The sequence below is a fragment of the Sciurus vulgaris genome, assembly GCF_902686455.1.
Source record: "Sciurus vulgaris genome assembly, chromosome: 2".
NCBI lineage: Eukaryota > Metazoa > Chordata > Mammalia > Rodentia > Sciuridae > Sciurus > Sciurus vulgaris.
In genome coordinates, this window is record NC_136462.1 from 90,107,442 (window position 1) to 90,122,011 (window position 14,570).

The following is a 14,570-nucleotide window of genomic DNA, read 5'->3' on the forward strand; positions in this document are numbered from 1 at the left end:
CTGCCCTCACAGCTCATGAAGCCACTGGTCATGTTGGTACTCTGGGGTCCCAGCGCTGGCAAGGGGACCCAGTGCGCCCGCATGGTCAAGAAATATGGCTACACACACCTCTCCGCAGGAGAACTTCTCCGTGATGAAAGGAAGAACCCAGATTCACAGTATGGTGAACTCATTGAAAAGTACATTAAGGATGGAAAGAGGGCTGGGGGGATAGCTCAGTTGGTAGAGTGCTTGCCTCGCAAGCGCAAGGCCCTCACAAAAAAAAAAAAAAAAAAAAAAAAAAAAGATGGAAAGATTGTATCAGTTGAGATAACCATCAGTTTATTAAAGAGGCAAATGAATCAAACAATAGCTTCCAACGCTGAGAAGAATAAGTTCCGGATTGATGGATTTCCAAGAAATCAAGACAATCTTCAAGATTGGAACAAGACTATGGATAGGAAGGCAGATGTATCTTTTGTTCTGTTTTTTGACTGTAATAATGAGAAGATCTGTATTGAATGATGTCTTGAGAGGGGAAAGAGTAGTGGTAAGAGTGATGACAACAGAGCTTGGAAAAGAGAATTCAGAGTTACCTTCAGTCAACAAAGCCGATTATTGACTTATATGAAGAGATGGGAAAGTCAAGAAAATAGATGCTTCTAAATCTGTTGAAGTTTTTGATGAAGTCGTGAAGATTTTTGACAAAGAAGGCTAACTCTAAACCTGAAAGCATCCTTGAAATCATGCTTGAATATTGCTTTTCTAGCTGCTATTACAACCCCTTTCAAAGACAATTTTAATCTTCAAAATTATATCTCAGTTAATGACTAGAAAATACATAGTAAGACAAAGCAAATTTTTATGGTTTTTTTTTTTTTTTTGGTCACAGAAGTAGACAGTGAATTCAGGTTTAATTACATCTTACTTATTATGGTGCTCACAAAACAAAGAAGGGTATCAGCTGGTTCTTTGTTTTTATTAAAGACTATCCCTTTTATAGTTGTGCCTTCTGTGAGCAAAATTTTTTAGTATGCATGCATATCCCTTTAGTAATTACAACATGTTAGAATTAGGGACTCCCACTTCCTCTTTTTCTTGCAGGTTTTAAATTTCTAACCTCTTAATTGAATTTGTGGACCAAATTTCAAAGGATCTTTTTTGTGTAGTCAGTTCTTATACAAGGTGTTTGGTAAACAAACTCATAAAGTAGATTCTTAACAATGTTAGTATTTACCAAACAACTGACCATTTCCTATAGTAAGATGAGAAAACTTAGGCTTTGATTTACTTCAGCTTACACAGAGTTGTATGTCAGGGCTTCCAGGGTTTTAGGTTGGAGGCATGAGGGGTTCAGAGCCTGACCGAATTATCAGTTTTATTCTGACAGCATCCTAGGGTATGAGGCAAGGATCACATCTAATGGCTTGTGTTCTTTATGCTCTATTATATAGTGCTATCCATTAGTAAATTGATCTTAACACAATTCGTAGCAATGGAACCTTGAAATGCATGTGTTAGATTTATAATAAAGTGATTCATTTCTCATTTTAGCAACGCTTCCAAGTCTTCTTTTGTTTTTCAGACTAAATATAGGGTTAGGATAAATTTAAAAACAACCTAATGATTAAAGTTCCCATTTGCATTTTATTTTCTGAAATACTTTTTCATAGTTATTTGTTTTAAAATTTTTTAAAAATCATTGTACTTTGGTCAGAAAAATAATAAATTTATCTTACAAATGTTTGATTACCTTCCTGGCTAATTTTGTTTAGTAAATTTTTTTGGGGGGGGTACAGGACATCATATTGAAGCATTGAAAGGCACAAAATTTTAAAAAGGCTCTGGAGTCTATTCTTCCTTTAACATCTCTGAGAAATTTGTTTTCTCCTTCTATCACTAATACTAATTCATGGTCTTTTGGTGGTTGTACTTGGGATTAAACCCAGGGGCACTCTACTACTGGGCTACATCCTAGCCCTTTTCATTTTTTTATTTTGAGACACAGTCTTGCTAGATTGCCCTGGGTGGCCTTGAATTTGCAATCCTCCTGCCACATCCTCCAGAGTAGCTGGGATTACAGGTGTGTGGCACCATGCCTGGCTCCCTCTTAACAGAGACTTCTTAAATGTTTTTCATTTTCAACATAATCTACTTGGTATACAGGGTTAATAAGGCATGGAATTTTTAAAATAATTTTTATATTTAAAGTTATTGGGAATAGTGAGAATGAATTAAAGGCTGTTTTTATAATAGAATCATTTATTTCTATGCACATTACAAAACTGACTGATAAGAAATTTTTCAATATATTTACCACTAGAAAATAAAGTATCCTTTAGTACTGTAACATACTGACCACCAAAATATGTATATTGAGAGTACCTTGGTTTCTTGGAAGAGACGGTAGTACATTTTTTTCTAACATTTTAATTCGTCCAATACAGAGGGCCTTTATTAATGGTTTAATCATACCACTATAGTGTAAAGCAAAGGTAAAGATTAAGGTTTTAAGAGCATTCCTATTCACACAAGTAAATATGTCAGGTGGGAATCTAAGTATTTATACCAATAATTGTGAAAGCAACCTTATAGTTTTGAATACTGCTGATACTAGGTGTTTTGCCTCCTTTCATCAGATATCTTTCTATGGCATTGAGAATTGAAACCAAGAAATATGGTAATTACTAAATTATGAAGCTTTTTTTGTTTACTTTTAAATAGAAAAATATGTTGGCAAGATTGAATTTTGTAGTTGATTGAGATATATCTGACTTTACTAGTTTGGTCATTCCATTTGTTAAAGTCACTAAGACATTCTTTAGTTTCTGAAAAGTCCCTAATTTGAGCCTTACTGTGTTGTTGTGTTTCTTTAAATTATTTCCATTTGATGATGTTAAATATGTATAAATTATTTAGTAAAATAATTCCAATAAATTTTGTGCTGTAGCCTGTAAAAAAAAAAATAGCCATGTGCAGCTAATGACGACCCTATTATACATTATTCAGCACAGGATTGAGGTATATTAAGTAGTTCACAGAATTTCAAGGTGGGCAGAATCAAGCTTCAGAACTATTTAACCAGGCATGGTATCTAAATCTCACTGAGGGTATGTTCAGGGAATAACCCACTACCATGACCATAGAAATTGCAGCTGTCATCACTGGCTGGACACTGGATACAAGAAACTTCCCCACTTAGTTCCCCAAATCAGATGCCTCCACTGCTACCTTGTCAGACATGGTTCCATGCTGAGCCTCTTCCTGCTGCTGTGTGCGTCTGAATCAAAGCTTCTGCCAGATGAATGGAGCCCAGGTCAAATTCCTATGTCCAAGTTTCAAGAGAAGCTGGGAAGACCAATTTCTGGATTCCACTTCTTGAATTCCCAACACACACACACACACACACACACACACACACACACACACACACACAGATGTTTAGAAGATGTTGGATGTCCATAAAATACAACAAATATTTAATGTACATGGTCTATGCCACTGCTGCTCAAGTTTTAATATTCTCATTCCAGAGGTCAGAATGAGTTGGGAGATAAGATTTTTGTTTTCTATCTCCATAGTTTTGACAAGCACTATTCTGTTTTTACTTGAACTAATTTATTTGATTCTCCCAACTCTGTTCCAAAACAACTGGTCTCAGTAAATGAAGACCATGAGATTGAAAAAAGGCAGACAGATCCAAGATTGCACAGAGTGAAATTTATCGGGGATGTACTGACAGAAGCATGGTCCTAGGTAGCAACAAGATCAGTTGCTTGCTGGGTGCAGTGGTACATGCATGTAATTCCAGCTACTTGAGAAACTGAAGCAGGGGGATTGCAAATTCAAGGTCAGCCTTGACAATTAAGGAAGACTCTGTCTCAAAATAAAATATAGGTCTGGGGTTGAGGCTTAGTGGTAGAGCACTTGCCTAGCATGTCTGAGGGACTGGGTTCAATTCTCAGCATCACATACAAATAAATAAATAAAATAAAGGTCCATGGACAACTAAAACAAATTTAAAAAATACATACATATATATGTATGTATACATATTACATATTATATATATTATATATAATCTATATATATATAAAATATATTATATATATGTATGTATATATATAAAATCCTGGGGAGCCTAGCGTCGTGTTACACACCTGCAATCCCAGTGACTTGGGAGGCTGAGGCAGGATGATCACAAGTTCAAAGCCTCGGCAACTTAGTGAGGCCCTAAGCAACTTAGTGAGACCCTGTCTCAAAATAAGGAATAAAAAGTCCTGGGGATGTAGCACAGTGGTGGAGTGCCCGTGGGTTCAATCCTCAGTGTATATATATGCTTTCTTTTTAAATTAAAAAAAAAAAAAACTTCATAAAGCAGAAGGTCTAGCTAAGAACACCTTCTTATTCTCAGACTCTACCCTCCTCGTGGATTTCTTAATAAGGTGACACTACTTGAGAGATGGTGGCTTCACTTTGAAACAGTTTCTATTATACCCACAATCAATGGAAAATTCAACCTCTTATTTGAGGAAGGAATTGGGAATTGGGCTTTTTAGCATAGGAATTTCTATAGCTGAGGATACCTCCTGCTGTTCTGGAGTAAGAATAATCTGCAGTCTCTAAATTAGTTTGATGAGACGGATGATTAACAGAAAATTAGCCAAAAAAGACTTCTCTTACTCCTCAGAATGCTAACACATATGACAAGAATGCCCTAAATCAACACTAGCATTTTATATCACAAAGGCCTAGGGAAGATTAATGCTCATTTTCTTGAATTAGACTGGATATTTGTACCTATTTGGTACCATAGCCTCCAAATGACTATTTGGAGGAATCCCACTCTGGAAACTTAAAGGTTGAATTTTTCTATCTCCAGGCACCCTGGAAGTGAAGACTCAGAACTGTGACCCAGGCTTGGCTGATGAAAGGCTCCCTTGCAGGACTTTGAACCTTGAGAGAGGGACACAAAGATGCAGGGAGATTTAGGAATTTCTAAGGGGTAGAAGGGCTGCAAGGCAAGGAGTTCTTTGGTACAACAGGGTATCTGGTAGCTATAGCATCTCGAATAGGTTTCTTCTCTGACAGCAGATGGCTGGTTCTCAGAGAATTTTGCTTCCCTTGATTTAGCCCTTTTTACTGAGCCTGTTCTCCAGATCATTTGCAAATTTTATGAGGCACCAATATCTTTTCAATAACCCTCTCTGATGAAGTTAACCAGTGTTGGTTTCAGGATTTTGCATTTAAGAACTCTGGCAGTACATTTTCTGATCCACTTACAGCTTTAATGTGCAAGTGGATCATCATGGAGGCAAGTGGGAAATTTCCAATCTTTCTCATGCTGTCAGAGGGATGGACAAGTGTGAAAAAAAAAATTGTATGTGTTGTGAGGGGGGTAATTTTGAGAGATGTCACATATTCTAATATTCAATCCTTTTCAAGTATACAATACAGGATTTTTAGTATTTTTACAAAAGTTGGCCATCTTCATTGTGGTTGGGGCTTTTTGTTTTTTTATTTCAAATAAAGCTCCTTTCAAGGGTTTCTCCAGATTCAAGGAATTTTGAGCAAGTTGTCTACATGGAACGTACACGAACGACTCCTGCCATGGCTTTTACACAGAGCAATCCCAAATATTTTCTCTACGAAATAACGTCAGAATTCCCTCGTAGAAGAACGTAAGACCGCTTTTGGTGAGACATTCTCACAACCTCACAACTGCCACTTAGCCAACTCTTCCAACTTAATTCAATTTGCTCACTCACTCAATCGCAGACCCCGCCTCGACACTGGGCCTCTCTGATTGGTTGGTGCCGAGTGACGCCTTCAGATCGCGACCCTGGAGCGGTGGCCGAGGGGTTATGTGGCTGTCCCGCTGCGGGTGGCTCGGGGTTGTTGTGCAGTGGCGCTTGGACCTCCGGCTCCTCAGCCTTGCTTGGACTTGGGGCGGCTGTAGGGGTCCGATGGCGGAAACAATGCCGACTCGAGCTGAGGCAGCAGGCGGGCTGAGCAAAACGGCTCAGCAAAACGGAGACGCAGGTAGGGACGCTAGCCTTGAGCCGCTTCCCGGGGGCCCAGTAGTGGAGCTGGCCTTGGGGAGCGGGGAGCAGACCCCAGGAGGCAGAGAGCAGCCTTCGGTTCTAGCCCCAGATCCAGGCAAGCGGAAGAAGCGGCGGGGAGCAACGCGAGAGCGCATAGTGCCGCCCCCAAAGAAACGGCGGACTGGGGTCAGCTTCAGCGATGAGCACTTTGCAGAGACCAGCTACTACTTCGAGGGCGGCCTGCGCAAGGTGCGGCCCTATTACTTTGACTTCCGGACCTACTGCAAAGGCCGTTGGGTGGGCCACAGCTTGATGCATGTCTTCAGCACCGAGTTCCGAGCCCAGCCGCTCACCTACTATGAAGCCGCGATCCGAGCCGGCCGCCTGCACCTCAACGAGGAGCCAGTACAGGACCTCAGCATTGTGCTCAAGGTGCAGTTCTGATGGGGCTGGCCAGAAGCTGGCGAGAAAAGGAGCCGGGGATTTTGTTTTTCAGATTTTGGCATATAGGTGTGGGAGTAAAATTATGGAAGCGTTCACTTGGAACACTTTTTTAGCCTCTGCTCTCTGTCTCCCTAAGTAGACAGCCTGTTTGTGCTTCCAGAACTCAGTCTGTTTATCCTCCCCATCACGGCGGCTTCCTTGTTTCGAAGGAACATAAGTTGGAATTCTCATAGTTCCTTTTGTATACTGTCTTGTGGCAAGGGCACTATCCACTTTCTACCTTGCATCTTAGGTCTGTACAAATAGTAATAACAGGGGCTATCATTAAAAAAAAAAAAAAGGGGGGGCTATCATTTATGTCTCCCTACTGCGTGTTGGGCACAAAGTTAAACATTTTATGTACTATAACGTTTAATTCTAATTACAGCTTTGTGTAGTAAGTATTGTCACCCCATTTTACTTTTAAGAAAATTGAAGGACACTAAACTAAATGTAAACCTTACAAGGGTAAGGCACCGGTGCCACTGTGTTCTCGTAACTACTGTTTAAATTATTTATCATAGAGCGTGATATGTAATAGATGGTGGGATGTCAGGGATAGAGATCAGAATTGTCTAGACAGGTGCTTTGACCCCTTTAAAATTCTATGACACTAAGAGACACCAGACACCCCTGTCAGTAACACAAGGCAATTTCAAAACTTAGGAATTTCTTCTCCTATCCCAGTTTTGAAAAGTATAGGAATGATCTAATCCTCATATTTTTTACAGATAAGGAAACTGGATTCTGGAGAAATTGACTTCCCCAAGAACTTGTAGACAGCCTGTGGCAAATCCACATGTAGGTCTCATATCTGTGGACTTAACAACTTGATGTTGATCAAGGTTGTAAGAAGTGATGATTCAAGGACGTTTTAACTCCACTTTAAAAATTGCTTTTATAATGTAATTTTAAAGTAGAGAATAAACAAAACCAAAGACATCCATAATCTCACCTCTCAGAGATATCATTAACTCTTTACATACATTTTCTTTAAAAAAAAAAATAATAATTAAATCATATTATGTGATGAAAAAACAACAACCAGCAATTTTTCTGGATTCTGTTCCTGGTCTTATTACTGCCATTGTACAAAGTTTATTTTTTTTTTTTTAAATTTTTTTTTAGTCATACACAATATCTTTATTTACTTATTTATTTTTATGTGGTGCTAAGGGTTGAACCCAGTGCCTCACACATGCAAGGCAAGCGTTCTACCACTGAGCTACAACCCCAGCCTCTCCTTTTTTTTTTTTTTTTTATGTCACAGCTCAGTGAAAAGAAAAGTTAAACATCCACAATTTAAAGACTATATAAACATTGAACATTTAATTTAAAAATAGTAAAACTAAGAAGGGAAAAAAATAAACCAGAAAAAAATTTTCAGAAAATGCTATTCTCTAGAAGAAAATTACTAAAAGTTGTCTTTAACAAAATAAGACCAAAATCAAAAAAAGAAAAATGGACAAAAAAGACTTAAAGGAAAATGCAATTAGCAAATAAATATGTGGAGTAATGTCCACATTAATTAAGCCATCAAAAGAAATACAATCTAAAATAAGAAGATACAATATGACTACTTAAATTTTTAAGAAAACATGTAAAAATATTCATACAAAATGCTACAAAGGTGGGAGTAAAATGATACAAACCTTTTAGAAAGCAGTTTAACAATATGCTCCTATTTCAGTAGCTTAACTTCCAGAAATGCATCCCAGTAATTAAAAAGGAAACAACTATGCACACACATAGGTCCAGGTGCTCACAGCAGTGTTATTTGTACCAGTAAAAAAATTCAAAAGGACCAAATAGGTGGAGCGAAAAACAGTGTTTTATAGCCATTCAAAATTAAAATTATAAACTGATATGGGACATTGTGAATAAAAACACATGCTGTTTCACCATTTGCATACTTTTTCAATACCTGCTACCTGTGTATGTCTGCATTTTTGCAAAATGAGATCATACTCTACACTTTTCTTTTTTGCTTAAGCATGTACTGTGACTGTTCTGTGTCAGTAAGGAAATGGGAGAGCTAGGTCTAATGTTGACTGATTATAGGCTGCTGATCCCAGGCTGACAGGTTACCTGTGTTTTTGACAGGATAATGATTTCTTGCGGAACACAGTGCACAGACATGAGCCACCAGTCACCGCAGAGCCTGTTCGCCTGCTAGCTGAAAATGAAGACGTGGTAGTTGTAGACAAGCCTTCCTCCATTCCTGTCCATCCCTGCGGCCGTTTCCGACACAACACAGTCATCTTCATCCTGGGCAAAGAGCACCAACTGAAGGAGCTGCACCCATTACATCGGCTTGACCGCCTTACCTCAGGAGTGCTCATGTTTGCTAAGACAGCAGTTGTCTCTGAGAGAATTCATGAGCAGGTTCGGGACCGGCAGGTAAGCCAGGCCTTTTCTGGGCTCATGAGTGCTCTGCGTCAGCAAGATGTCACAGAATTCTATAACTTAAATGGGCTTGCTGTTTATCTGGCCAAGCTTCCTATTTGAAAGTCATCACCTAAGATTTCAAAGACAGCAAACCCTGTATGTTTCAAAAGATCTTTAGAGATGGCATACACTGCCTTTTTTTTTTTTTTTTTTCTTTTTCTTTCTTTCTAGTAAGAGGATTGAACTCAGGGGTACTGAACTACTGAGCTACATCCCCAGCCCTTTTTATTTATTTTTTAAAAATTTGAGACAGGGTCTCACTAAGTTGCTGGATCTGGCTCCAAATTTGGGATCCTCCTACCTCAAGTTCCCAGTCACTGGGATTATGGGTAGGTACCACCATGTCCAGCATATACTCATATACTGCCCTTCTTGGTAATTTGTTGTTTTGAAGTTTTAGGGTGCTGAGACACTAGGGAAGGTTTTTAAGATTTCAGAGGGGCTAGGGTTTTAGATCAGTGGTAGAACATCTCCAACTGAGGAAGCTACACCCATTGCATTGGCTTGACCATCACCTTACCTCAGGCTCTGGATTTGATCCCCAGCACGACAAAAAAAAAAAGAAAAAAGAAAAGAAAGATGTTGTGGAGAGCCTGTTTGGTGAGGAAATTCTGGTTGAAGTTGGAAGAGGTTTGTGTAGAAGTTTACTGATAGTAATTATAGTTTTGAGAGTTGGAATTCTGCATCTGGATCTGGATCATTTTACGTGCATATTGTGCATTCATTGATTGAATGCATACTAGACTTAGTGTCAAGCACATTGGAGCCCAATTTACCGAATACTTAATGGCAGCCCTGTGAGGAATTTTTTTTTTTTTTTTTGGGTACTGGGATTAAGTTCAGGTGCTTAACCACTGAGCCATATCCCCAGCCCATTTTTGTATTTTATTTAGAGACAGGGTCTCACTGAAGTGCTTAGGGCCTTGCTAATTTACTGAGGCTGACTTTGAATTTGTGATCCTACTGCCTCAGCCTCCCAAGTCACTGGGATTACAGGTGCGTGCCACCATACCCAGTGAGGAATTTTTTTTTTTTTTTTTTTAATCTCACATTTTCTAGTTGAGTTATTGGTCTTTAAAGAGGTTAAATAATATACCCAGGATCATGAGACTGGTAAGTGGCAGAGCTGGGTTTTGAATCCTCTTCTTTGTAACACTGGTATATTCCTATCACTCCACAGATGGTTTAGACTCTTTAAGTTTAGACTTTGCTGATTTTCTCCCTCTTCCCTCCTCTTCCTAGCTGGAAAAGGAGTATGTGTGCCGTGTGGAAGGGGAGTTCCCTGCCAAGGAGGTGACCTGCAAAGAACCCATCTTAGTGGTATCTTACAAGGTAGGGGTGTGCCGTGTAGATCCCCAGGGCAAGCCCTGTGAGACTGTTTTCCAGAGGCTGAGCTACAATGGCCGCTCCAGTGTGGTACGATGCCGGCCACTCACAGGCCGTACCCACCAGATCCGAGTCCATCTTCAATTCCTGGGCCACCCCATTCTCAATGACCCCATCTACAATTCAGTGGCCTGGGGCCCCTCCCGAGGAAGGGGTGGCCATATTCCCAAGACAGATGAGGAACTGCTCCGGGACCTGGTGGCAGAGCACCAAGCCAAACAGAGCCTGGATGTACTAGATCTCTGTGATGGTGACATGCCCCCAGGACTCACAGACACTACAGCCCCCTCTTCAGAGTTGGCCAAGGACAACCTCGAAGAGTTGGCCACAGCTGCCCAGAAGATGGATGGAGTAGTTGAAGCAGCCCCTCAGGATCTGGACACAATGGACTTGGCACAAGGAAAGGCAGCTGAAACAGAAGTTATTAATCAAGAGACAGACCCACTTTGTGCAGAATGCAGGCTGGTGCGACAGGATCCCTTGCCCCAAGACCTTGTGATGTTCCTGCATGCCCTTCGCTATAAAGGGCCAGACTTTGAATATGTTTCACCTTTGCCTCCCTGGGCACAGGATGACTGGCAAGAAAACTGAAGGCAGTAACCAATGGCAGGATTGCTTCTTGGGATGGGACAGGGATGAGCCATGGGGCAGGGGCTGACCCTATGAGCTGGTACTCAGGGTTTCCATAAGATTGGGATTGGGCTATAAAGGGACATGCTCATACATGCTACCTCCTTTCTTCTCCCTCCAGCTTGAATCTGGGAGCTTTTTGGTTTGTAAATATATCCTTTTTTTCTAACACCTTGTGTATCTGATTTTCTACTGCTTCTTTTTTTTTTAATCAGTTAATTTCACATAACATAAAATTAACCACTTTAAGATGTACATTAGTGGTATTTAATATATTTGTGATGATGTGCAACTATCACTTCTTAGATAGTTCCAAAATATTTTCCTCACCCCCAAAAGGAAACCTGCACCTTATTAAGCAGTCATTTCCTATTCCTGTATCCCTACTCTCTGGTTATTAGGAGTAGTAAATATTAATCTGTCTGCCTTTATGGATCTGTCTGTTCAGGACATTTCATATAAATAGCATCATATAATATGTAGCCTTTTGTGTCTGTTTTGCTTCAGCATAATGTTTTCAAGATTAATTTATAGCATATATTAGAACTCCAGTCCTCTTTTTATGGTGGAATACTTCATCTTTTTGTGTTTGTGTGTGTGTGTGTGTGTGTGTGTGTGTGTGTAAAAAATCATCTGTGAGTATAGATATTTTACTTCTTTTCACATTTGGATACCTTTTATTTATTTTTCTTGCCTAATTGCCCTAGATAGAACTTCCAATATACTTTAAAAAAAAATTTTTTTTAGATGTTAATGGATCTTTATTTATTTATTTATATGCAGTGCTGTATGCAGTGCTGAGAATTGAACCCAATGCCTCACATGTGCCAGACAAGCACACTACCACTGAGCCACAACCCCAGCCCCTCCAGTAGTTTTTTAATAGAGGTGGTAGAGTAAAAGTAGGCACCATTGTTTTGTTTCTGTTCTTAGAAACAAAGATCTTAGGGAAAAGGTTTTAGTTGTTCACTATTGTATATAATGTTAGTTGTGGGCATGTCATGAGTGCCCTTTTCTATATACTGTGCATGTGCATGTTATATTAAACCCAGGGTCTCATGCATGCTAAGCACATGGCTCTAACATTGGGCTAAGGACATTTTTTTTTTTTTTTGGGCAGGGGGATTGAACCCAGGGGCACTTGACCACTGAGTCACATCCCCATCCTATTTTGTATTTTATTTAGAGACAGGGTCTCACTGAGTTGCTTAGTGCTTCACTTTTGCTGAGGCTGGCTTTGAATTCTTGATTCTCCTGCCTCAGCCTCCAGAGCCTCTGGGATTACAGGCATATGCCACAGTGCCCAGCTAGGACATTCTCAATGCTTGTTTCTTACCCTAAATTTCTGACTGAACAACACTTTATTTATTTATCCTGGTACGAGAGATTGGACCCAGTGCTTAATAACTGAGCCACATCCCCAGCTCTTATATATATATATATATATCAGATATATATATATATATATATATATTTTTTTTTTTTTTTTTTTAATTTTCAGACAGGGTTTCACTAGGTTGCTTATAGCCTCACTAAATTGCTGAGGCTGATTTTGAATCTGTGATCCTTCTGTCTCAGCCTCCTGAGCCTCTGGAATTACAGATGTGTACTATCATGTCTGGTTTGTCTGGATAACCCTTTGACTTCTGTCCAAACACGTATTCTCTTTTCTGTTCCTTATGCTGTGCATCTATATGTTGTTGTTGGGGTTTTTTGTTGCTTTTTGCTTGTTTGTTTGTTTGTTGATACTGGAGATTGAACCCAGGGGTTCTCTACCACTGAGTTACATCCCTAGTCCTTTTTATTTTATTTTGAGAAAGGATCTCACCAAATTGCCCAGCCTGACCTTGAATTTGCAGTCCTCCTGCCTCAGCTCCTGAGTAGTTAGGATTATAGACTTTTGTTTTGTTTGTTTTGTACTCATAAGGAGAACCATGATTTTTGTTTTCAGGCACCGTCAGGATGAATGACACAGGATTATTAATACCTGCTCCATAGCCTTTGACAAACACGTATTGAGCAGTAGTAATGTGGGTGGGGACAAACAACTGTGTTTATATTCTTACAGTAATCCATACTGCTTGTTAACTACCCACCATATGCCAAACCTTTGTAATGCTGGAATACAGAGATGAATGCCTGGTCCCTGCCCTGGCTGAATATGCATGATGAAGCATACAAAATACAAAGGGAACCAATAGAGATATAAGATAATTCTGTTGGAGAGGCACAGATTTCTCAGAGGAAGAGGCATTTAACAGTGAGTTAGAATTTGCATACTAGAGACATAAGAGAAGAATTCCAGATAGAGAAGCAATATGAGAGAATCTATTATTTTTTTCATTCAAGAGTTAAAGGGGTCTGGGGTTGAAGCTCAGTGGTAGAGCACTTGCCTTGCATATATGAGGCACTGGGTTCAATTCTCAGCACCACATAAATAAATAAAATAAGGATATTGTGTCCATCTACAACTAAAAAGCTTTTAGAATTTTTTAAAAAAGAGATATAGGTATATTCCTAAGATAAAGAAGACAGAAGGGACCAGGCACAGCGGCACATGCCTATAATCCCCAGTGGCTCTGGAGGCTGAGGCAGGAGGATCGAGAGTTCAAAGCCAGCCTCAGTAAAAGTGAAGCACTAAGCAACTCAGTGAGACCCTGTCTCTAAATAAAATACCAAACAGGGTTGGGATGTGGCTCAGTGGTCAAGTGCCCCTGAGTTCATTCCTAGTACCTCCCCCAAAAAGAAATATAATAAAATATAAAAAGGCTAGGGATGCGGCTCAGTGGTTAAGAACACCTGGGTTCAATCCCTGCTATGGGGGGGGGGGTGCAGGTGTATACCTGTAATCCCAGTAAGTAGAGCCTGAAGCAGAAGAATCACAAGTTCCAGGCCAGCCTAGGCTCAAAAAGGGTGGGGATATAGCTCACTGGTAGAGTGTCCTGGTGTCCTGTGTTCAATTCCCAGTTCCAAAAAAAAAAACCTAAAGAGCAGTTTTGGGACATTGGGCCCTCGGGTCCCAGAATACGGCTCATTGTCACTATTGAAGCCTTTGTATGGCTTGTATATCACAAGGAATTCTGAACTGCAAGGCATTAAACATTCCAGGTGAATCAGGATCATCTTGGATCTGAGTATCTGCTCAACTTCATGAAAACTTATCTTTATCCCATGAGCCAGTCAACTCCTTTTCACTGAGACCCTCTGTAACTCAGGAGCTCTGGGCTCCTAGGATGGGGAGGAATCAGAGTGCCAACTATGTGCTTAGGTTTACATAAGACTGTATGTGATGGTGAATAAGATAAATGTTGCATCCAGGTGAACAAAATACCCAAAATGTGCTGCTGAGGATTTTGCATCACCTGGACTGTTATATGCCTTACAGTTCAGAATCCCTTGTGACATACAATCCATGTAAAGGTTCCAATAGTCAGTGACAGTGAGCAAGACTGGACCCAGGGCCAAAAGTGTCCCAAAGTTGCTCTTGGGTGTCTCCTCCTCAGAAGTCTTTTGTTGTTGCTTTGTTTTGTTTTGTTTGTTTGTTTTGGTACTGGGAATTGAGCCCAGGGTGGTGTTTTACCATTGAGTTATATCCTCAGT

At 40.0% G+C, this 14,570-nt stretch overlaps 1 protein-coding gene and 1 pseudogene across 2 annotated transcripts; both read left to right on the plus strand.

Moving 5' to 3' along the window:
• LOC306655314 (UMP-CMP kinase-like) lies at positions 1-1,834 on the plus strand (annotated as a pseudogene). The gene is made up of 2 exons: positions 1-222; positions 283-1,834. The product of its transcript is annotated as a UMP-CMP kinase-like (transcript).
• A 3,993-nt stretch (positions 1,835-5,827) lies between these two features.
• On the plus strand, positions 5,828-11,141 carry RPUSD2 (RNA pseudouridine synthase domain containing 2). The gene is made up of 3 exons (XM_079129566.1): positions 5,828-6,455; positions 8,610-8,906; positions 10,197-11,141. Exons 1-3 carry the CDS (start codon positions 5,844-5,846, stop codon positions 10,929-10,931), a joined length of 1,644 nt encoding a protein of 547 aa, XP_078985692.1. The 5' UTR covers positions 5,828-5,843; the 3' UTR covers positions 10,932-11,141.
• Positions 11,142-14,570: the final 3,429 nt, after the last annotated feature.

Coding starts and splice junctions, on each gene's coding strand:
- RPUSD2 (XM_079129566.1), top strand. CDS start 5,844: ATGTGGCTGTCCCGCTGCGGGTGGCTCGGGGTTGTTGTGCAGTGGCGC. Junction 6,456..8,609: donor ACCTCAGCATTGTGCTCAAG/GTGCAGTTCTGA, acceptor TGTTTTTGACAG/GATAATGATTTCTTGCGGAA. Junction 8,907..10,196: donor AGCAGGTTCGGGACCGGCAG/GTAAGCCAGGCC, acceptor TCCTCTTCCTAG/CTGGAAAAGGAGTATGTGTG.